At 37.9% G+C, this 25,031-nt stretch overlaps 2 protein-coding genes across 2 annotated transcripts; one reads left to right on the top strand and one right to left on the bottom strand.

The window, feature by feature from the left end:
* Positions 599 to 5,494, top strand: LOC109230945 (transcription factor GAMYB-like). Its single transcript, XM_019396442.1, has 4 exons — positions 599 to 1,240; positions 2,753 to 3,144; positions 4,174 to 5,080; positions 5,179 to 5,494. Exons 2-4 carry the CDS (start codon positions 2,791 to 2,793, stop codon positions 5,268 to 5,270), a joined length of 1,353 nt encoding a protein of 450 aa, XP_019251987.1. The 5' UTR covers positions 599 to 1,240; positions 2,753 to 2,790; the 3' UTR covers positions 5,271 to 5,494.
* LOC109230937 (BTB/POZ and MATH domain-containing protein 4-like) lies at positions 8,682 to 17,493 on the bottom strand. The gene is made up of 4 exons (XM_019396432.1): positions 16,841 to 17,493; positions 12,838 to 13,183; positions 12,306 to 12,582; positions 8,682 to 9,412 (listed from the first exon to the last, which is right to left on the bottom strand). Exons 1-4 carry the CDS (start codon positions 17,245 to 17,247, stop codon positions 9,225 to 9,227), a joined length of 1,218 nt encoding a protein of 405 aa, XP_019251977.1. The 5' UTR covers positions 17,248 to 17,493; the 3' UTR covers positions 8,682 to 9,224.

Here is a 25,031-nt window from a genome sequence, read left to right as displayed (position 1 = left end):
TAGATTTATCTTTTTGAATATTTAATATAAACTTTATTCTTGAGTCTCGGCTTGGTTAATATTTTTCCACTCGTGTGATTTATATTTTCTTTGCTTTTACTTGATTTCTTTTACATTGTTGTCGAATAGTTGATGGATCTATACTCTAGTCATCTTTCATGTTTTTTTAATTCCTCACCCTTTAAACAGTAAAAATGTCTAGAAAATTTTGGTAAATCCTGTAAAAGAACATATGTTATTGCATTTTACTTCTACCGGTGAATTTTACATGATATTTAAAAAATACCGAAAATTAACCGAACCGTACCGACACCGAAGTGAAACCGACATGATTGGGACGGTTTCGAAAAGTCTAATTTTGGTTATACATAATAGAATAACCAAAAAATTAGTATGGTACAAATTTTATAAAATAACCGTCCGAACCGAACCATTGACACCCCTAAATAAACCCAATTAAACAAGCAGATGATTGCATAAAAAAACTTGCTTTTTTCCCCTTAATTTAATGATGTTTGGTGTTATCTATCCCTGATCTTTCTCTCTCTCTTTATTTCCCTTTTGGCTTCTTTTTTAAAATGAAATTACTTAAGCAGCTGACACCTTAGCTATTTCTCTCAGTGTTTCTTTTTTGTCAAACTCTTTCAATAATAAGTGGATCTCACTGTTCTTGATTTCTTTCTTCACTAAACACAATTCGGTTTCTTAAAAATTTAATCTTTTATTGTTCATTTAACAAAAAAAAAAAAAAAAAATTCTTAAAGTTAGGATTTTTGCATTCCCATTCAGCTTCTAACTTTGTTTTATGAGTCTTAAAGTTCTTTTCTTGAATTTTGTATAATCCATATTTTGGATTTCTCAAAGATTTAATCTTTTTTTGTTCATTTATCAAAAAAAAAATATAAAAAAAAAAATTAAAGTTAAGATTTTTTGCATTTCCATTTCATTTTCTAGCTTTTTATGGTTCTTAAAGTTGTAATCTTGGATTTTGGTATAATACATATATAGGGGTTGGAGTTAAATTTTAAAAGGTTTGATCTTGTTAGTTTATGTGATTTAATTTCTGAGTTTGTTTCTGTATACTGGGGTTTTAAGCTTATATTCAGCTTTTTTATGTGTTAAATTCAATTGGATTCTATTATTTCTTCATTTGTTTATTTTGAGTGTTTTTGAGGGATTAATTAGTGGGACCACTTGCTCCAAGACTCTGTGGGCTGCTTCACTAGTTTTCTTTATTCAGGTATGATAAATGCTATAATTTTTGTATAATAAAATTTATAGTTTGAGCTTGTTATGTTTACTGGTTTTCTTAGATTTTATGTTAGAACTGTTAATTGCTCAGCATACCCTATTTGAGTATTTTTGTATTTGTTGAAGTAGTTTACACTAGCATGAATTTAATTGGTTTCTTCATTATGAAATATTAATAGATTATCTTTTTTTTTTTTTAGAGGGGGGGGGGGTTGTAGGGAGAGGGTGGGGGTGGGGGTGTGTGTGAATGGGTGCTTATTGGTGTTAAGACTGTTAGTGAAGTCTAGCATGATTTGGTTTCTACATCATGAAATATTTATAGATTTTTTCTTTTTTTTTTTTAGGGGTGGGGGGGGGGGGGGGTAAGGGGGAGGGGTGCTTATTGGTGTTAGACTGTAAGTGAAGTCTGTAATTTCAAGTTAGGAGCTCCTATTACATTAATTAAGAGATCTTTCACATTCATTTTGAGCTTTGCATTTATTAGTTATGGTGTAAACATCGCGTGCAAGTAAGTCTTTTTAATGATTTTTTGGGTGAGGTCATGCTGTGCAATGCAATTAACTGGGCATTTTTGTGCGTTTTTTCTTAGCAGCTAAATCGTTGAGCTTGTTGTATGCTGATCTCGAAGCTAAATGATTGGTCAATACTGTTGGCGACTGCTTTGTTTTATTTATTATTTTTAGACGTTAGTGGCTTCTTTGTTCTATTCGACAACTATGGCGTATATGTTTATTTGCATTGGTCAAATTATTAAGTTGTTTTATACACCTAGGATTGAGCTCAGTGAATTTCTCTGTGGACTTGTATATATATTTTTGTGCATTTTTTCTTAGCAGCTAAATCGTTGAGTTTGTTGTATGCTGATTTCGAAGCTAAGTGATTGGTCCATACTGTTGGCGACTTCTTTGTTTTATTTATTATTTTTAGACGTTAGCGGCTTCTTTGTTCTATTCGACAACTATGACGTATATGTTTATTTGCATTGGTCAAATTAGTAAGTTGTTTTATACACCTAGGATTGAGGTCAGTGAATTTCTCTGTGGACTTGTATATATACCCTTTTCCTTCTTCTGTTTACTTCATTTTACCCCTACGATTTGGCTGTGTCATGTTATTTTGGTAGTTAGATGAGATAATGTGGTCAGGGAATTCAGAGTAGATTATCCTTTTTCATCGTTTATCTTTTTACCTTTTCTGGTAGTTAGATGAGATAATGCTTTCTGAAGTTTGAGGTTCATTTATATCCATCGCATTCTGTAATTTCAGCACTTGCTTGTTGCTGTTATTTTGAATAAAAATCTTACTTAAAGCCAAAAAGGAAAAAATAAAAAGAAATAAAAAAGGTTGGCTGTTTCTTTAGTAACCTCGACTGGCTCGTCATGAATGATGTCACTCCTTTTGGACATGTCGCCTTTATTTCTCCCTTGACTTTTAAAACAAATAATTTCACATCTCCTTTCATTGGCAGTTACATGATATCTTTTATTTATTATCTTTTCAGGCTAAACTGTTGGGACGGACTTTTTAACATTTTAGGATATGAGCATCACTATTGAAACCAATGACATGATGACATCCAAAGTAGACGTGGATTCGCCCGACGAAGCTACTGGTGGAGTAAACGCCGGTGGAAGTGAACCACTTAAAAAAGGTCCCTGGACTTCCGCGGAAGATGCAATTTTAATGGATTACGTCATGAAACATGGCGAGGGGAATTGGAATGCTGTCCAGAAGCAATCAGGACTTGCTCGTTGTGGTAAAAGTTGCCGTTTGCGGTGGGCAAATCACCTGAGACCAGATTTAAAGAAAGGTGCATTTACTCCAGAGGAAGAGCGGCAGATAGTTGAGTTGCATGCTAAGATGGGAAACAAATGGGCACGAATGGCTGCTGAGGTTCATATTATCTCTCAATCTTTTCTCTGTCACATATAGTTACTGACAACTATTTGCAGCTGTCTTATTTTGCTCCATATCTTTGCTTAGATAATCATAACGCATAAATGTCATCTGCTTTCAGAATCTTTGTTAAACTATCATCAAGAGTTTGTTAAAAATGGCAGTTCAAGATTTGGTTTTGGTAAAAAAAACATTCATTGTTTTATATTTAAATAAATATACATGATATTAGTATATAGTTGTCGTTGTTATATTTCTTATTTTAAGATGATGAAAAGAATATACATAAAATCTTACTGAAGATTGTTTTGTTAACTCCCAGAATCCAAGAAGTAAATGGTTTCCGGCTCAATGAGACTTGTCCCATCTTCAACTCTTATCTACCTTAACATATTTATATGTACGCTTATTATACACTTGGTAATTGTCCCTCGACCAAGATAGGAAGTGAGCAGGAAAAGTAGACAAAAGTTTTGCTTGGTAAAAAGGTTATAAGCGAAGTTACTAATAATGAACGCAACTTTGTCCAAGCCACTTTCTCCCAATTATGATTTTCTCTATACTATCTGCTATTTTTTATAATAGTTAAAAAGTTCATTCTTCCATTTCCTAGGTACACATGATTTTGCTCTGGGTAATATGTGCAGTAATTGTGTTGCGATAGTGCTTTTGTGCTTGTTAGAACTTATAAATTTACAGATTAGCAAATGTGCATTTTCATCCCTTTTAATACCTATTTCTATAACTTTCATGACATTGCATGAAGTTGATTAATGCTTATTTGGTCCCAGATTAGCTGTTCAACTTTTTTAAACCATTTATCTATTTCCACATTTAGATCCACTTCTATATAATTACCATAGAAATTTCGACTCTTATTGTGATAACTGTTAAAGAATCAGGATATCTGGCCGGAGGTAGTACTAATTAAATAATCAGGAGTATGATTTCTTCAACTTCAATTGGATGATTGGTGGTATATGATTCATTAATTAGCTTTCGTTATGCTCTTTTTTACCTTTTCAGTTGCCTGGCCGCACAGATAATGAGATAAAGAACTACTGGAACACCAGGATAAAGCGACATCAGCGTGCCGGCTTGCCAGTTTACCCTCCAGATATTTGTTTCTTGGCAAGTCAGAACAAACAAAATGAGGAGTTGAGTGCATTCTCCTCTGCAGATGCACAAAATCCTGATGTCTCGGGAACTAACAATTTTGATATTCCTGCTGTAGAGTTCAAAAATTTGGAACTCAATCGGCCGTTATATCCACCACCACTCTTTGAAATTCCTTCTAATAGCCTGCTCGATATTACTGTAAGTAGCTTTCTCGCCCAGGGTCATAGTCCTCCCTATAATAGTACGTCTTTCCTTTCGACAATGCATCCGTCTAAGCGTATACGAGGATCAGAATCCGTGTTCTTCGGTTCAAATGGTGGTTCTTTGCTAGGTCAGCCCTTGGGGTTTTCCTCATATAATAATCATAATGTAACATATGATGATCACCGACCATTCTCGAGTATTGTAATTCCGGGCAGCCATGCCCCTTTAAATGGCAATTCCTCTTCTTCAGAGGAGCTCCCTTCACTCCAAAATCAGACGGCGAATTGGGGCCCACCATCTTCCCCTTTTCCTTCACTAGAGTCCGTTGATACTCTAATTCAGTCACCTCCAGCTGGACACAGTGAATCAGGTAGTGATCTGTCGCCTAGGAACAGTGGTTTACTGGACGCTATGCTTTATGGATCACAAACTATGAAAGCTTCAACCCATAACTCACACCAAGAGAATGAGACGTTTGGTGATGCAGTCGATAATTATTATGGCGATCCACTCTCTCCTTTGAGTCATTTCACTGCATCAGCATTTAGTGAATATGCCCCTATCGACGGAAGCTCATTACATGAGTTCCCGTCATTAGCCACAATGCCAGGTGAGAATGGTGAATTTTTTGGCTTCTCCTTATTATCTGCATATTTAATTGTAGTGTGTTTATACTTGATATAATTGGATTATTTCATGATGTTGAAGGATGCAAAGTTAAGCAAGAGAATGTTGCCACATCATCAGGGCAAGCTTGTGGACGCGATTCTTGTGCATGGGATGCCATGTCCGCTATGTAGTCGATGAGCTGAACGCGATTATGGTACTTTTAAAATCCATGAGAACATCTTTTTTTTAGACCAGTTTGTTATCTCAGTTATTATATGACAGTGGAATACAATGTAATAGTTTCCATTAACTGGAAAAACTTTTGCATGTTCTGGGTACATTGAGTTTAGGCAATCTAAAGACAAAAACATTGATACTTCTTTTTATAATATTAGACTGAGACAGGCTTAATTAAGTGATGTGGACAGTGAGTATTCATATAGCCGACCTCAACTTGCCTAGGACTGAGGCGTAGTTTGTTGTTTTAAATCAGTTGCGGTTTGGTGGAGTTGTGGCATTTACTTGTGCGAGACAGTAAATTGTACCTCATGCCTTACTGCATGCAGTCTAGAAACATGAAATGAGTAGGTGAAGCATGAAAAAACATTCCTTAAAACCTGTTTATTTAGCCTGTTTGGCCAAGCTTTGAAAATCAGCTTATTTCGAGAAGTACTTTCGGTAAAAGTATTTTTATCGAGAAGTAGTTTGTGTTTGGCTAATTACTCTGATTAGTGTTTGACCAAGCTTTTAAAAAGTGCTTCTAAGTGTATTTTTCTCAAAAGTACTTTTTAGGATAAGTTATTTTTTTCTGCCTCTTAAAAATTTGCTCTAATTCTATTCAAAAGTTAAGCTTGGCCAAACCCCTCAACATTTATAAAAAAGCAATTTCTTTGGAAAAAAAAAAAACAATATTATTGGCTTTGAAGAAGCTTGGCCAAACATACACTTGTCTGTAAAGTTTGTTACAGCTATAAAAAGGAAAATATAAGGGCTTGGCTTAACTTCACTAGATCTGTCATTTTCGTTGTTTGAATCCGTGACATCCTGGTGACGTGGAGTCATTGCGCAAAAGATTTTTTTTTCTTTAGGCAATTAATCTGAAATGATATGAAAACTTTTTGAATTATTGTTTTCAGTATTTTAAAAACGAAAAAGGAAATAGAAGGGGGGGAAATAGATAAGAAAAGGGAGACTTAATTTTATTTATTTATTTTTTTGACATGGTTTTTGCCTTCACGCAAAGTCTCTCTATGTGCAAATGAAGCTGCGTGAATGATTTCCTGCCCGAAATTCTATACTTTTACCTTCTTTTGGAGACTAATTGATGATCCCTTTTACGTCACAACTAATGCTCCTTAGGGGTCGTTTGGCTGGGTGCATAAGAATAATGCTGAATAGGGTGTAATAGTAATGCTGGTATTATTTATGCTTGTATTAGTTATGCTGCCCTTCCTGAGCTGAGGGTCTATTGGAAACAGCCTCTCTAGCTGCATTAGGTAGGGGTAAGGTCTGCGTACAGACTACCCTCCCCAGACCTCACATGTTGGGATCAAACTGGGTTTATTGTTGTTGTTGTTGTTGTTGTTGCATTAATTATGCTGACATATTTCTTATCCATTGTTTGGTTTGATATATTAAAGCATTGCACAATTTCTAAAAGAATTGTTTGTTTACAAAAATACCCCATAACTAGTCCATCACTTTATCTTTTTTAAAAAAAATATATGTTGAGGAATGTTTTTATATGAAAAAGGTTTTAAAAGTTATTTGATTTGTCTACCTATATTGTAGTATAGAACTAAATATTTATTTATAAAAAAGGAAATATGCTAAGTATTTATTTATCTATATTATTAGGCAAAGAAAGTTTGAATTTAAAAAAATAAAAGAAAAATGAGTTGATTACAAGTGCATTCCAGTAGTAGTAGAGTACAAATTTATACGATGAAGAAATTGGTGAAGTATAGGTATAAATAGCGTGAGCAATTCAGTATCAAACTTTACATCATTTGCATTAATATAATAGCATATCTTAATCAAGCACACATTTCGAAGGGCAATTTTTTCTTTAACCAAGCTAATGCATGTATTAAAATCTATTGCATTGTTAATACCATGGTTTCATATGCATTAGTTATGCATAGGATAATACCAAACAGGATGTATAACTAATGCTTGCATAACGAATGTATAGTTTCATAAAATGTACCAAACAAGATTATTAATACACAAAGCTAATGCAGGCATTATTTATGTAATGCATACTTGTAAGTTACCCTTACCCATGATTTATGCATGCATTGTTAAAACACCATTGAGTTTTATTCATAGTTCAAGTCAGAGAAATTGAACTAGAGGACTATGAAGTAATATTTGTTGGCACTTTATGACGTGAAGGTCTGATCTTGTAATCCTTGTTTGAGGAATAAATGATCCAATTTTTTGGATCAATTTTGATCCAAATGAGACATTTAGGTACCCACTTAATTTTTTTTAAAAAAGGTTCAGAACTTCAACATCTCAACTTAAAAATACCAAACTTCCAGCCCAAGAATAAATGCAAGACATTTGTCCTTTTATACACACATTTGTCCCATGATTGAGTGTTGGCCAGTCAAGATCGCTCATGTCTAGAAGATAAAGTAGCAGAGATGAGGATGAGAGATGGATGTGCGAGCACACCAGATTGGATAGGATCAGAAATGAGGTTATTCGCGACAAGGTGGGTGTGGCCCTTATTGAGGACAAGATGTTGGAAGCGCGGCTTAGGTGGTTTGGTCATGTGAGGAGGAGGAGCACAGACACCCCAGTGAGGAGGTGTGAGAGGTTGACATTGGAGGGCATACGGAGAGGTAGAGGTAGACCAAAGAAGAGGTGGGGAGAGGTGATTAGGCAAGACATGGCGTAGCTTCAGCTGACCGAGGACATGACCCTTGATAGGAAGATACGGAGGTCGAGGATTAGGGTAGTAAAGTAGGTTGTCCAGAATGTTTATAATAGTTGTATTGGCACACGGTCTCGCTTTCTGTAGGTAGTAGGTTCTTGTGACTAACCGTTGTTTTCTTTCATTGTTGATCACCTTACTATCTTGTTATTTTATTCTGCTTTTATATGACATTTTGGTACTGTCCCTTCTTATCTATATTTTCATTAATGTGGTGCTTATGCTTTCCAATAGCCGAGGGTCTATTGGAAACAGCCTCTCTATCCTCACAAGGTAGAGGTAAGGTCTGCGTACACACTACCCTCCTCAGACCCCAGGGTGTGGAACAACACTGGATATGCTGTTGTTGTGTCACATGATTTTTTATATATATATATATATATATATATATATATATTCACTATGATTTTAACTGCTCAATGTAAATAGTGCCTGCAGGTTGGTTTTATATTATACCCTACTAAGCCTACCAAATTCATCGCATTGGATTGAGTTCGGAGATTAATAATGGTTTCGTTAAAGTTTCAACGACCAAAATCACACATTTGATAAATTGAAGGTTAAATGTAAAATAACACAAAGAACCAAAATTGGAATAAAGCAATAACTCAAGACTGAAATCACTATTTTAGCGATTCAAACAGAGAAACAAAAAGAATCAAGCAAACAACTGCCCCTCAACTCAAAATCAACAGAAAAAGCAAAGCATTTCTCCCTATATCAACCACTCCTGTCTTTACAATGAATGTAAAGAACACAACCAGTAAAATTGTCAAGCTATGAAAGAGTTTTACAAAATTCCCGAGCAACGGTCCATTGCCAGCTTAGACAATATGCAATAACAATTCAGAAATTTGGAAATAAACCAGAGAAGACGACATCCTTTTTCTACAGAGCAGCACGTGTGAATTACAAACAACAGTATCCTCCAATTAGGGGGAAGTTACAAGGTTATATTGGCAAAAAGCAAAGGCAATGGCTTTTTGGGATCAAGTCTTACCCTGATAGCCTACTGACAACCCAACTTGGTGTCAGTTTGAAGGTAAAAAAAACTCAGTAAGCAGCAACTTCCAGAATACTGGTATTACAAACAGACTCGTCATCGATATTTCAGAAACTATGGTACAATTTTACCTTCCTATCAACATTTTCAACACTGTCCTCCAATATACAGAACAACATCAGGGTTCTCTACCTAAAATCAGGTCCGTTGCCTTACCCTCCTGCCATTGGTATCACCACCGTCTGAAAGCTGGGCCCAAACGCTTCTAGACTTTCCACCTCCACTGCTACAATCATCATCACAACCAGCAACGGTTTTAAGAAGCTCTGACTGAAGAGAGGGGCAGTTTTCTTTAAGGTATTCAAATCCATCCGATTGCATGACAGCTGCGAAAACATGCCAACTAATAGATGAGAGAAGGCTACAATGCAAAGAGCATACAAAAAAACACCTGCAGATTTCCATGTCTATCCTAGTTTTTAACATAGAAAGGTCCCCAAATGCACTCTGCTGCTAGTTACAGAAGCCGAAGCCAAACTCCCGAATGGAGCAGCAACTCATCAAACAAAATGCTCGAGACATTTGGACATCCAAAGGGATATGTGCAATGTCTCTTTTGTTTTTGACAATCGAGAAATCCCCGAGGGCTAGTCGCATATGGTTTGAAACTAGATGGATAATGAGACCGCCCCTCTACTCTTCTCCACTTAAAGACTAGGTTTTTGTTTGCAACAGGGTTTGAACCTTTGAGTAAGTGAAGTGTGGGCCTAACCCACACTACACGCGCCACGCTCTTACCACTAGACCATAGTCGTGGGGGCTATAGCACTATGTCATTTTTTTACCTTTTGGATCAGTTCTATAGCAGTATCTCACTTGGTAACATGACTTAGTGAGACTTCTTCCCATTTGATAGAACGTGTTTGCAATTTCAACAAATTATCTCATTCTCTTCATCATTTTCAGTTTATTCACCAAACCCATAGATTCTCAATCAATTTTAGCAATAAATGGTCCCTACCAAAAGCACACAATAACAGAACCATGAAAAGTCACATACGTCTTTAATTTTTTCATGTGTCTTTGACACACATTTGAAATGCCCTAACTTGGTGAATTCCAAAATTTAGGACGTGGGAGTTGGAGCCTCTTTGGTGGTAAAAGAATTTTTTTCAACTTCTAGGGAAGTACATAATTTTCTGTGTCTCTTTCCAGAAAGGTAGTTAAATTTCATTAATTGGAATCTACTTTACGCGAGGTTAACTTTATAGTACACCCATTTACAGCATCACAACTGACACAACTACCAAATACAAACATGTACATCAGTCACTATAAATTTAATAGCCATTTCAGAATAAATATTCCATCCGAGAGCACTCACTAGTGAGAAACATTTTTTCATTTAATTCCAGGAAGAAAACATTTCTCATACCATTTTCAGATCACTTTTCAATTTACTCATGTAATTTCTGGAGTTAGAATCTTCAAAAGAGGCATACACCGTTACAAACCAAATAAGAGCACCAAAAAAAGGGACTACTTGACACATATATTGCAGTCATCTAATAATCAAAACATGTATGGCAGACAGAGCTTCATAGGATCTAATTCTTCAAGTTTGTCCCTCATAGTCAAATAAAATCGAAGTGTGATTAAGTTAATAGCACAGTGTCACTAAGTATTGATGCTTTCTGTTTTAAGAGTTTACAGCTGCGTGGCTAAGTACAATACTTCTTTCATTTCAGAGAAAATCATATTGTAATTTTATGTTCATATGTAGAAAACTCATTTGAATTCCAAAGTAGGAATTCATTTTCACTTGAGTGGATTCCATGATGCATCCATTAACAGTTCTAGAAAAAAAAGCAAGCTATCAGACAGAACAATGGAAGTTGGAGTTTGACAGTTAAATCAGACTTCTTTTGGTGCTGTGTGGTGTGTGGCTTAAGACTTGAGGTGCATGGTTGCATGTAGCCTTGCTGGTGCAACAAAAGGAGATTACTGGATCCATAGACGTTCTGTTGATGTCACCGCCAGGCGAACTTGTGTTCAACGGAATTGAATTCGGCATCAGTAACATCAGTGGCAAAGATGTCCATGCCAATTCACGAGCACCAGTTATAACAATTTTCCATCCTTACTTCACCAGGTCAGGATAGTGATCCATTGCTTTCCATCTCTGGATTTCTAGATCTCATAGAAAATGGATAATGGTCTAGTGGGTTGAGAACCATGAGGTTCAAGTCATGGCGGAGGCAAATATACTAGGTGATTTCACGCGCAAGCTGGCCCGGGCACCACCGTCATAAAAAAAGAAGTGAATAGGTTGGCGATTATAGATACTTTTTTTATTATGGGCTTGTTACATTGTCTTAGAGGTACTGATCACATATATGGCCTGGGATGACATGCAGCTTCTCTGTGTTTGTAAGAAAAGGGGAGGCAGTGAAGAAAACCAAAGAGGTAAAGACAGAGGAATACTCATAGAAAGAAGTCCTTTACACCAAAGTCTAACTCTTTGATAAAAATATCTCTAGAGAAACACTAGTGGGAGAGAGTCCCAAGTTATTGAACATAGGAATGAAATGGGTCCAAATAAAGCGAGATGGATAGTTAGGATGCATATAACCAACCCAAGTAGCTGGGAATGAGGCATCTGCTCTGTTTGTTGTCGTGGTTTAACCATTTAAGATATCAAAAGCAGCTTCAATTTGGTAAAGTTCGGAGAAGAACACTCTTATCCCACCTGAGGGCTGCACTTTTGGATTTTCAGTATTTTCCATGAGAAGAGAAAAGAAGGAGAGTATTCCCAGCAAAAGAAGAAAGACTTATCTACTTTGCTCAGTTTATGTCCTATCAGACATAAAATATATTGACAGCTTCAGTAAAGAAGCATAACTCCTACTAAACAGGTTTTGGAGAAGAGAAGAGGCAAGACATTCAGCAAAAGGACGGACATGGAAAACGGTTAACTATACAGACAAAGATAGATTCGATAGATACTGTGGACATGCTACAAGCTACAAGTCTACTTTACTTCACAGCTACCAAAAGAGCAAAAAAGATGACAAACAACCTACCACCCACCACCCCCAAAAAAGAAAACACCAAGGACAAGGCAAAATATACAAGGTTCATGCTAAACAAATATTAATTTTCATTTTGTTGCAATCCAAGACAAGGCAAAATGCACAAGTTTCAGTTAAGCAGTTCAGGACACTCTGCAGAAGTCACTGTAGTGTATGGACAAGTTGCAACAAATAACATCTCTCATACCTGCAAGATTTTCAGCAGCAAATCTAAGGCAGACTGCTTTGAGTTCCGTGGCATGGTAACGATCAGCTAAAGCAAGAGTTCTGGAAACAGAGTTCACGGAAATATCTTTGCAAAGATGAGATTCACACACCCGCCTGAGTCTTGTTAAATCATACCGATCGGCTGCTGCTAGCAGTTTTGCTGTCAATGTATCAGTCACAGAAGGAATAGAAGAAGAACTAGTATCTTCTAGCTCTTCTTCTACAAGAGAATCTCTGTATATGAAGTGCAACATAGCCTGTTTCATGCCACAAGAATAGGATATATCAAAGAAGGCGAGAGCGAGAATCTCATTTTTTTTGTTCAAGAGAATTTTAATCTTTTCTGCCAAAAAAACAAAAGTTACTTCGGAGAAACAAATACAGCAAGAGAGATGGAAAAATGCACTATCTGAAGCAATGAAAAATATTGTCTACTTCAACAGCACAAGAAAACCTAATTTAAAATAAATTGATTAAAAGAAGTAAAAAAAGAAAAAGATGTTGATGCTCACTTTGAAGACCGTGGGTTCCATATCGACGACAACAATCTCCTGCTTATCAACCTCCAGTTCATCAAAAAATTCAGTGCGGAATACAGAAGAACGAGCAGCCAATACCAGCTTATGGGCATGAAATTTTTCGCCAGCCACACTGAAAACAACATCAGAGCCTTCCATATTTTCCAATAGCATGCCAAAGTGTGATCCAATATCAGAATCTGGAACCTGGATTGGATGTAAGCTCGAACAGTCAATCGTAGATCGAACAACTCCAACAGTGCAATTGATTTTCAAACAGTCATCCTTCAGAAAATCTGAAGTTTCAAGCATCGCTCGTCTAAAGAAACGTTTGTAGCCCCTGCATACCACACAGATAAACAAGTATAGCAAATTTTATCTTCACTTGTAATAATATCAAGCTTAAAGTAAAGGGAAAAAATAAAGTTCGATTAGGGTCTCCTAGATACTAGTTCTAGTTTGTACTTTTTTTCTTTTCACATTAATGCCATGACAAGGAATCAAAAATTTCAAGAAAGGAAAAAACCTAACAATAGAGCATGTGCCATCAAGGAGATGCAGCACTTGTTAGCAAGTCCAAATATTGCCCACAAATAATGTCGACTCAATAAGATGTCTCAACATTAGGATAACTGCCAACATCTTGATTAAATATATAGAGGATAATTAGTACTGTGCACCTTGATGATCAGGTTTGACTACATTCAAGCATTCTACCTCCCATTCATTTTTTCTTGTATCAATTATCCAAGAGACTGCTATATTACATTTTTTTTACTGTTATATAACATTATACATATGGCTCATGTAATATTTCTCAATTTATGTAGCCAGTGCTCAGCAAGCATCAACTACTACATGCATAGGGCAACTTTGGTAACAGAAAAGACCCCGCGACGTATCAAAACATTCAAATACTTGAGCAGATCACTTTATCCAAATTACTTTAAAAGGTTGTTCACCTTGAGCTGAGTTAAACAATAGGACTAGCTCAACCTCAAAAGTTAGCTCGTGAAATGAGGATTGTCTAAGGAGACATCCCATTTCGTCAACCAATGTGGGACATTCTAACAACCCCCAACAAATAGGCCTGGACATTTAGAGCATGAAATATGTAAAATGGGGACCCAAATTGGGTAAACTAAGAATTGGAATGGGTCTAGCTGTTATACCATATTACAAATATGGACATTGGGCCTAATTTAACCCCAAAAGCTAGCTCATAAAAGTAGCATTACCCAAGACTAACATCAATAAAATTATATTACCCAACCAATGTGAAACATTCTAAGAAGACCATATAAGAAGGATTGCCGAAGAAAAGAAGGATTGTAGAAGACTATATAAGAAACGACTCATTCCTGAACCAATGTGAGACATTCTAATAAGAAGAGAGCCCCCATCATCAAAAACATCGAGTTTGCGAGTGGGACAGAGTGTCTCTAGTTGACCCTTCAAACACTCTCTCACTTATGAGTCAGATTCTTTTTGTCTATTTAATTTATGACAATGGATGGAGTAACAAACACAAGACCCTTATAAAACATTTTGGATGCCCTTTACAACCAATGTGGGGGTTGTATACATCTCAACATCCCCCACACGTGTAAGCCGAATTTTGGAGTTCAAACGTGGACTTGATATGCACTTACGAGAGTGAACGCGCTTACCATGTTGATGTGTGAAACATTTCATGTAAAAACTTAAGCTTTCAAGAGGAGATACTTTTATTTATTTAACTATGTCTTCACAATTAATCCTAGGTAGGGGTAAGGTCTGCGTACACACTATCCTCCCCATACCCCACTTGTGAGATTACATTGGATTCGTTGTTGTTGATGATGATGTTTTCACAATTTATTTAATTTTGATAAGGTGTTTTCACAATTATTATTAGCTATAGTAACTGACGTTTCAACTTCCATTGCCAATGTGGCCCTCCTGTCAACACACATGTGATTCATCCCACAACATTTACACCACACCACAATCATATATGTGTGTGTGTGTGTTTATAAGGACAATAAAAATTGAACAAGATGATAAAAACATGAACAGAAAATTAGAACAAAACCAGCTTATCTTATTGGATATTGTTAAATGAATGTTTTATATGTCTAAGAGAAACACAGAGAGCACTAGAGCACAACATGCATCTTGTTGTTACTGATTAGTGTAGTACCCATATCATGGTTTTTGCCCCAATCTGCTCCTTTCTCTTCTAGTCCTTGGTTTTCATCCTTTAATCAGTCATGTATAGCTTGGAAATAACAGACGGTGATGCAGCTCAATTAAATTAGGAAATACAATGGAAATATAGAAATTTTTTATTTTTTAAATGAATTATGCAAATAGGTCAATGGGGTAAATGAAACTTCCCACCTTGGAATAGAGAAACCTTGGTATGGAAGTTATGCATGAACGTAATGCTCACAACTTCCCTCTAGACCTAACTGCTATCGAAGCTCCATCTACAAATAGTCCGAATAATGTTGTATATAAGCAGGCTCCATAATGTTGTATATAAGCAGGCTCCGTAAGATCCAGTACAAGTGAACTAGATAAAATGGAATCAATCCAAATTATAGAGCCACGACACAATAAACCCGATCGAACAAAATGTTGAATAGAATCATACCAGTCTTCCAAGAGCTCGGATCGAATCGGTATATCAAACGAAGCATCCGACATGCTGCTTAAACATTAAGATAAGGTTGTATTCCAATTATATAACTAAGCGGAACTTGTTATATAATATTTAAAGGAAGAAAAAGAAGTTTCAAACCATAATAAAGTTCTATTAGCCTTACAGCTCTTCCCTTTCCAACCCCATAATATCTTCATATCAGAACTAAATATGCACCGGGTCCTCAAATTCTGCCCATCACCCACATTTCGGCTAGACATATCCAGTAAAATCGTACCGTTACTTATCAAGATAATTGCAATTTCCTCTCAGATAGAGAAAAGCAAAAACAAACTAACGTGCTCAGCTTTACATACAACAGAAAGTCCGCAGAAATTATCAGTGTCCACCATGAAATTACAGAAATGCATCTAAATACTTAAACACAAATTTTCAGACTTCTAAAAAATTCATTCGAGCTCCGCATATGGAAGCTTGCCAAAGCATAGCCAGTTCTGAAGCTCGCTATGAAAAAGGAGAGTTACAGTAGATAGACAGTCAGCATAAAATTATCTAACTATAATTAGTCCTCCTAATACAGAACCCTGAATAAAGCCGAATGAAACATAATTATAGGCTATCCCAACTAATTTCTCATGCAACCTCACATAGCGCAGAATTTGATCATTTTGGGTAGATGCTACAAGGATTGAGGTGTACTTACTGGTTGAACAAAATTCCAACTAACACAAGTTGAATTAAAACTTTCCACAACGCTTATAAATAGCACTTGCAACAGCACAAATTTCAGTCTTTTGCATAAATTAATAGAATGACACAGGTAAACTCAACAATAACGCATGAAAACTTGTTCACTGCTTAAAGCTAAACTAAATAAGTTAAAGAAATCACAAACATGCTGCCAATTTTTCTTCTTTCTTTTATGTTCAAAGTAGCTTACACACACCTCGACTATTCCACGGGGTAGCTATCTCCCACCAGCACAAATACCGGGTAACTATGCCTATCAAGGCTTAGGCAGATGAACAGAAATCAGCTAGTAGCTTTTTTTGCAACTGCAAATTTACAATAGCCCGAAGCCTCTCCCTCAAACTAAAAATAAATTATAGGAGTTGAGGTGGGAATTAATACTTTCTGGAATGCTCATAAATAGCAGTTGCGACAGCAATCTTTGACATAAAAACCAATAGAACGAAACAAAACTCAGCAATAAAGCCTGAAAACTTCAAATTCACTACAAATTAAACCCAAATTACATTTAAAAAAATGACACACAGCTTCAAATTTTTAACATTGCACCGAGGTTCGCCCTCGAAATAAAACTAAACTATGGGAGTTAAAGAAAATTACCACATGCTGCCGCGGTATTTCAATGTATAAGGCCCACTCTCAAGCGACCGATCAAAATGACTATGAACCTTATGCTTCCCTTTACCACTCTGATCAACAAGCGTCAACTCAAACAAAGCCCTAACATCCGTTCCTTCACTTGCAAGCGCAATAAAAACCGACACGTACGTCGAAGTATCCTCAGGATTTTTCCCATCCGGATAGAAGTAAATCGCCCACTGATGACCTCCGACGGTGAAATTATCACTTGCGATGTGTTTTCCCACTCCCATTCCTTTCGCCAACGAATACCCCTGGATCACGAACCGGTGCGAACCGTTTACAGTTTCTGTCACGGATCGGGAGCTCGTCGGCCGGTTCAATGGACTCGTATCGGAGACGTGAGTGATTATTGGCTGCTCCGACATTGTGTAAATTGGGAATTTTTGGGGTTTTAGGGTTTGTGAAAGGAGAAATTCATGGGAGGGAAAAGAAAAGGAGTTGGAGGGAATTAATTGGAATTGTGATGTAAAATTTGGGAAGATTGTGAAGAAATTTTATTAGGGTTTTTGAATTTTTGTTTCGGGTTCTGTAAAGAGATTGAGATAGCAATTGGGGGAAAGAGAAGGGTCGGAAATATTGGGATCAATTATTGGGTGACGTTGGCTTTTTTTTTTTTTTTAGGAAAATATGAAAAGTGTTACTCCTATATTTCATTCCTCCGTGTTTAATACTAAGAGCCCGTTTGGACATAAAAAAAAAATTCTCTTTTTTTCAAATAGATTTCACTTTTTTTTAAAATCAGTGTTTGTTCATAAAATTTTCAATTTTCACTTGAAGATACATTTCAGAAATTTGAAAAAATTTGAAAAACTCCAAAAAGCTACTTTTCAAAATTTTCACTCAATTTACTCACAAAACTTCAAAACAATGTTCATGTCCAAATACAACTCTAAATTTCAAAGACCGTTTTCACTTGAAATTTATTTTTACTTTTTTTTTTGGAATTTTACAATTCTTATGTCCAAACGCCCACTAAAACTAGCAATCACTAAATTATTCCGAGATTATATTTCTGGAATTATAACTTCTAATTAAGTTTTTTACTTGGGAGATAGGATAAAATAATCTCAAGTTTGATGGGAAAGGCTGGGATATCCATGATTAAGTATGTAATTCAATTTATACTATTGTTGGTTGACGATACAAATTTATCCTTGGATAAATTCATACCGTCAACTAAACACAGTATAAATTTAATCTCACACCTTATCTCACATTATCCCGCATACCAATCGGCCCCTAAGGATTATAGTGTAATGACCCGACCTGTCGTTTTGAGCTCTAGCACGTCGTTCGACAGTTTGAGGCCATGAGTAGCGTCACATCAGGTACTATAACTTGTACGCATGGTCGGAATTGAATTCCGGGAAGTTCGGAGTTGATTTGGAAAGAGAATTCGCATTTCGGAAGCTTTAAGTTGGAAGAATTGACTAAGATGGATTTTTGAGTAAAGGACCAAGGAATCGGGATTTGAAGGTTCTAGCAGGTTCGTATGATGATTTTGGACTTGGGCGTATGTCCGGATCGGGTTTGGGATGACCCAGGAGCGTTTCGGCACCTAATGTGGAAGTTAACATATTTAGAAGAATTTTATAAGTTTGGGTTGAAGTACATTTCAGTGTTATCGATGTCCGTTTGGGATTTCGAGTTTGGGAATAGCTCCGTATGGTGATTCTGGTATTGGGGGCGCGTCCGGAAGTGGATTCGGAGGTCCGTAAGTCATTTTGGAGTCATTTGGCTAAAGTTAGAAATTTGAAGGTTTTTGAGAAGTTTGACCGGAAGTGGACTTTTTGATATCGAGGTCGGATTCCGATTCCGGAAGTTGGAGTAGGTCTGTAATGTCGAATATTACTTGTGTGCAAAATTTGAGGTCAATCGGACGTGATTTGATAGGTTTCGGCATCGAATATTGAAGTTTGAAGTTCTAAAGTTCATTAAGCTTGGATTGGAAGGCGATTCATGGTCTAAGCGTTGTTTGATGTGGTTTGCGGCCTCGAGCAGGTCCGCATTATGTTTTGGGATTGGTCGGTATGACTAGACGGGGTCTCGGGGGCATTGGGTGGATTTCCGGTTGTTAACGGATCAAGGTTTGGAGTTGAGGAGCTGCTGAAGTTGGAGGATTGATGGTGTAATCGCACCTGTGGAGTGGGTACTGCAGGTGCGAGCCCGCAGAAGCGGGAAGGAAGCCGCAAAAGCGAAAAAAGGACTGGAGCAGGGGAGCCGCATGAGCGGTCCTTTGGGCGCACCTGCGCGAGCGCAGGTGCAAAGGTGAAGGGCGCAGAAGCGGGGAAGGGCGCAGGTGCGAAGAAGACGCCGTAGAAGCGGAGCCGCAGAAGCGGCTAAAGGACCGCAGGTGCGAAAGTCGTCTGGGCAGAAGGGTTCTTTTAAAGTCGGGAATTGGCCATTTTTCTCCCATTTTTTATCTGGTGTGGGCGATTTTGGAGAGCTTCAAGGGAGAAATTCTTCAAGTATCACAAAGTAAGTTGTTCCCACTCGTTACAAGTTAAATACATGATTTAGATACGGATTAAAGTGTGAAAATTTGTAGAAATTTGGGGTTTGAGGAAAAATCGTGAAAATTGGTATTTTTGGATTTTGATCACGATTTTGGTCATGAAATTGAGTGTAAATTATATATTTGAGTTCGTGAGGTTATGGGTAAACTTTATCTTCGAAAAATTTCGGAATCCGGTCGTGTGGACCCGAGGGCGATTTTGTCAACTTTTCAATCGGGGTTAGGAATTGTTATAAATTGGATTATCATGAGTAATTGAACATATATTAATGGGTTTGCATAATTATTGACTAGTTTTGAAGCGTTATGCATCGATTTGAGTCTTCGGAAGGGCGTGGAATGCCGGTTATGGAACTTCGAAGCGAGGTGAGTCTCCTTTCTAACCTTGTAAGAGGGAATTGTCCCCATAGGTGAATTAATTGGATATATGATCCTATTTGTGGGGGCTACGTATGCACGAGGTGACTAGAGTCCGTGCGCGGCTACTATCATGCTTAAGTCCGGGTAGTCTAGGGCCCAAAAACATGTTTTACTTGTAATATTTGCAATATTGCTGTCAATTTAAAAATGCTTAAAACATATTGAACGTATAAATAAATTTCTAAAAGGCTAGACATTATTTCTTAACTTTTAAAAGAGAAACTTGCCTTTTCCTGAATAATTGCTCCTTGATGAATTATTGATTTGACTGTTTGAATGTGTTTATCTATTGTGGAACGAGCCGAACACCTCGGTAGATTGAATAGATGCATCTATGGTTCGCGCCATTCGACCCTCTGGCAGTACACAGTTTAAATATTTATTGGATCGGGCCGTACAACCTCGACATGATTTGCGCATGTTTGTATTGCTTGCCTTGAAATTCATAGATGTTGATATTTGTTTCTCCCTGGCCCGAGATAAATGTATAAATGATGAAATGAATTTGGAAACTCCCAATAACGGAAGAAATTTTTACTTGCCTCATGCTATTTGAGTTACAACCATTTTACGAAAACCCGTGATTTACTATATTATTGGTGTATTATTGTTGGACCACTAGTAAGTGTCGAAGTCGACCTCTCGTCTCTACTTTTTCGAGATTAGACGGGATACTTACTGAGTACACATTGTTTGTATACTCGTGCTACACTTGCTGTGCATTTTTGTTGCACGGGCACATGTACCTCTAGCGGCCTAATGGGCGTAGCAGCATGGATGATACGGAGACTTAGGTGAGCTGCATCTCTCGAGGCGCCCCGCAGCCAGCATAGTCTCTTTCAGTGTATTGTATTTACTTTCTGTCCAAGTGTATTCCAGACAGTTATTGTACTTCATTTGACTTCCTAATGCTTGTTCATGCACTTGTGACACCGAGTTCTTGGATGATTATGGGATATTAAATATTAAAAGTTGTAAACACTTTTATTTATTCAGTGATGATTACCTTTCTACTAGTTAATTTAAATGAATGGTTCCTAAAATATTAGAATGAGAGTTTAATTAATTATTTAATGTTGGCTTGCCTTATCGAGGTTTCCGGCGCCATCACGACCTTTGATGGATTTTGGGTCGTGACAACATGGTATCATAGCACTAGGTTCCCTTAGGTCTCACGAGGCATGAGCGAGTCTAGTAGAGTCTTGCGGATCGGTACGGAGACGTTTGTACTTATCCTCGAGAGGCTACAGGGCTGTTAGGAGCATTTCTCTTCTTGATTCATCATCGTGCGGTTTGATTCCTTTGAGGCTTATGCTTTCACTTTCTTTTTATTCGATCTTATGCAACACGAAGCGTTGGTTATAAATCGGGAAATGAGTAATTGTAATGGTACTTCAGATAAGGTGCGGGAAATTTCTCCCTACGTAGTTATTTGGACTATTATCGTCGCCTTGCGGAAGGATATTCTGTCATTTCAGCTCAGTAGCTGTACCTCTAAGAGCTTTGAGGCTATGCACAGGTTGATATGATGCTCATGAATGATTATCGCACGGTATTGATGTGATGGTGGGATGCTTGTCCATGCGTGGAAGCAGTGTATGACTTGGAAGGAGGTTTTCTCAGTGCATGATTCAGAGATTAGGTATTGTATTTCCGGCGAAGAAAAGTCAATCGGAATATGAATGATCAGGTTTGGGTTGATGGAGTAACGAGATTGATGTTTTCGAGTGTAGTGGAATTCTCATCTGCGGCGTGGAGTCGTCGTCCTCGATTGAATATATTAAGTTTGCCGGTGTTATGATCTTCTACAATTCGCCTCTAGGCAGGATATTATGAGATAGTATTGAAGAAGCGGCTGTCAGAGATCGCGGGGTGCGGTGGTTCAGGATTTAATCGATGTTTCTAATATTGACGGCGCGAGAAAGATGATCCTCGGAAGGGTTTAAAGTTAGTGGCGATCTATTGGTTCAGGTGCTACAGAGATAGATTTTTATTTAAGGCAACAACTGGGCAGCGAAGGATGAGGAAGGACATGTGGGAAGTGTCTTGTGGTGATTAAAACTTCTAGAGGGCCAAGTGCGGGAAGCCGGAGTCGAGTAGTTGCTTAAAGGAGTGAGCTTGACCAAAGTGGGAGAGTGGCAGAGTCACGTATGGGTCCTGTGGTAGGATGACTACACAGCTGGAGAAAAAGTCTAGAGTGATTTGAGATTCAGGGTGGACAGTGACTGGGTCTATGGACTTAATTTGAAATATCGGCTATTATACGACGGGAGATTTGATGCAACAGAAAGGGGTTGCTTGATGCAAAGAATGATACAACATGACTTTGGATTGGAAGGTATTGTCGCACATTTATTTGATGTCCACGAGGAGTGAATGGACTTGTACAGCTAGCGAACGAGCATGGGCTCAGGTTGGGTTACGGATTTCGTAGTAATTGTGCAGTGCAGCGTCATTGGGAGATGTCGGCATATAATTTCCACGGGTGGGTAATCTCCTGTGAGCAGGTTAGCGGTCGCATGGTGTTGATGAAGCGTAGGCGAAGAATTCTACCGGCTATACGGTAAGAGGTTGGATAGGTGAATGTGGTTAGTGATTCAGAGTGTTCATGAAAGGCCAAACAGACGGATCTAGAGGAATTTGGCGAGCTGGTGGTGCAAGATCATGTCAATGATGAAGAAAGAATCTTGATGGATTCCAGAGTTGTGTAAGGGTGGCTCCAAGCTAAGTGGGAGAGTCCAACCGCCTACGATTTGGGTTGCATGGTTGTTTACTGGTGAAGTTTCGAGTTATCGGCGTATTGGTAAGTTATTTCAGCTAAGGGAAAAGAACATAGGTGGTAATTTGAGCAAAAGAATTGATAAAAGGTGTGATATAGTTAGCCTTATTGACTCATGTTCAGGCCTTGGGAATATTCAGGATTTATGCTTCGTACAGAGGTGATTTACGAGGGAAGTGATTCAGTCGGGTGCTTCATTAAGATGGGTGTTCATGTGCCAGCGGGGCCATGGAGTTGATCATATGCGGGACCAAGCCAGAGTGGGTGACTCTCAACAACGGCCCTAGTGAATTCAAAGGGGTGAAATGCGATGCCTAAAGATTTCAAGCCCGCGGTATGGGTAAGAATCGAGCTTTTGTAGCGGATTACGATGAGAGACTCGGGATGTTCTATGATATTTTTGACTTGCAGTGTAGCATTTGGAGGAATGAGAGAAAATGACTTTGGATTCGTAGAGGAATTATCAGAATGGGTGTATCGGTTGAGGATGCGAATGTGTGTGCAAGGAGGGTATGAAACGGTTCATGGGTTTGGAGTCAATGTGTTCTTGTGGAAATGGGGTCACTCAAGGTGAGTGCGGATTTAGGTTGATGATATAAGGAATGGAGCTATTATTACCTCTAAGGCAAGTTAAGGATAAGCTAGAAGAAGTTAGATTGGTTAGCCATGGTTGAATTGGCACAAAGGTGGCGGTGATCAGTTCTTTAGTGGGAATAAGTTATGCATGTGGTTTGTGACGGTACGTGCGAGGTTTGACGGCCGCCGTAATTGATGTAATTTGGAATTATTCAAGTATTATGGTCTGTTATGTGTAGGCGGGTCCCGGAAGGGATATGGTGGTTTAGACCACTACTTGAGGATTTGAATGTTCTACGGTTATGAGAATTCACTCGCGTGTTGCTATGGCTCTCTTGGAACAAGACGAGTAAAAGGTTTTTATATGATGAAGTGTTTACCCTATTAGTGGTTCAGGAGTTGTGATGACATTCTTGTGTCATCGCATGTTGGCATGTTAGGTGTAGTGAGCAGTATGAAATTTGAAAGTGAGAATCAAGGTTGCGGTTCGGTATTGGCAAGGATGTCACGAGCTTGGATGAGCAGAAAAAGGGATTTGAATGTTTAGAGTAAGCTGGTATTGTCTTTAGCATCACCTGAGATCGGTGTTTTGTGAAAGAGGCTTTGCATCCTGGTTATGGATTCTTGATCCGCTTTACAACATTAGTGTGAACGGTGGTATGGGTGTGCAGAATTGTTACCTAATGCGGAAGGTCGCGGGAGCGTATCTCACATAATATTTAATTGAACATTTTTGCAATTAACTACACATAATATTGTAGTATAACTAAAACTAATATCGATTAGATTTCTTTCCTTTTTTTTTGTGTGTGAGAGATAGTCATTCTATTTTCTTTTCTTTTGTTTTTTTGTGAAATATGATCAATTTCGTCTGGCGAAAAATTCACCTACAACCACCGGAAGGCCATTATCAGAATATTACCCAGAACCTCCATAGAACCCATCACATCCTTCACAATCTACCATGTCCACATATTAGAAAGACCCATTGAAATATCTCAGTATTTGAATTGAATTTAGTTAGTTCTGATCAGTTTTGAAGAAAAGAGCTACCCCTATCGCAGAAGCTGATCAGACCACTTTTCATTAATGGTAGCTTTGGTGGTACAACTACCCCGAGAGAGAGAGAGAGAGAGAGAGAGAGAGAAAGAGAGTTGTAACGACCCGACCGGTCGTTTTGAGATCTAGCACGTCGTTCGCCGATTTGAGTCCTTGAATAGCTTCACTTTATGTATTATGACCTACACGCGTGGTTGGTTTCGAGTTTTGGGAAGTTCGGAGTTGATTTGGAAGGATAATTCTCAATTCTGAAGCTTTAAGTTGAAAGAGTTGATCACAATTTGACTTTTGAGTAAACGACCTCGGAATCGGGATTTGAAGATTCTAATATGTTCATATGATGATTATGGACTTGGGCGTATGTTCGGAGCGAGTATCGGACGGTCCGGGAGTGTTTCGACGCTTAATGTGAGAAGTTGGCATTTTGAAGGTTTTAGAACTTTCTAAGTTTGAATTGGAGTGGACTTTAGTATTATCGATGTCCGTTTGGGATTCCGAGCCTTGAAATAGGTTTGTATTGTGATTTATGACTTGTACGTAAAATTTAGCATAATTCCGGAATGATTAAGTGTGTTTCAGATGCTTTAGTCGAAGTTTGAATGTTGGAAAGTTAAATGAAGGATCTTGATTGCTGATTCGTGGTTTTGATGCGTTTCGAGCCTTTCGATAAGTTGGATAAGATATTGGGACGGGTTAGTATGATTGGACGGTGTCCCTGGGGCCTCGGGTGTGTTTCGGGGTGGTTTCAGACCATTTTTCCTTGTTTTGCAACTGCTGGTGCTGGTGACTGGTGTTGTTCT

The sequence above is a fragment of the Nicotiana attenuata genome, chromosome 1, assembly GCF_001879085.1.
Source record: "Nicotiana attenuata strain UT chromosome 1, NIATTr2, whole genome shotgun sequence".
Taxonomy (NCBI): Eukaryota; Viridiplantae; Streptophyta; class Magnoliopsida; order Solanales; family Solanaceae; genus Nicotiana; species Nicotiana attenuata.
The sequence above is the reverse complement of the archived record's forward strand: the minus strand, read 5'-3'. Positions and strand labels throughout refer to the sequence as shown.

What these genes read in the sequence shown, in the direction of transcription:
- LOC109230945 (XM_019396442.1), top strand. Translation starts at nt 2,791, where the DNA reads ATGAGCATCACTATTGAAACCAATGACATGATGACATCCAAAGTAGAC. An exon ending in GGGCACGAATGGCTGCTGAG is followed by an intron (nt 3,145 to 4,173) that starts GTTCATATTATC and finishes TTACCTTTTCAG; the next exon opens with TTGCCTGGCCGCACAGATAA. An exon ending in GTCATTAGCCACAATGCCAG is followed by an intron (nt 5,081 to 5,178) that starts GTGAGAATGGTG and finishes ATGATGTTGAAG; the next exon opens with GATGCAAAGTTAAGCAAGAG.
- LOC109230937 (XM_019396432.1), bottom strand. Translation starts at nt 17,247, where the DNA reads ATGTCGGAGCAGCCAATAATCACTCACGTCTCCGATACGAGTCCATTG. An exon ending in AAATACCGCGGCAGCATGTG is followed by an intron (nt 13,184 to 16,840) that starts GTAATTTTCTTT and finishes TGTGGTATGCAG; the next exon opens with GGGCTACAAACGTTTCTTTA. An exon ending in TGGAACCCACGGTCTTCAAA is followed by an intron (nt 12,583 to 12,837) that starts GTGAGCATCAAC and finishes GGCATGAAACAG; the next exon opens with GCTATGTTGCACTTCATATA.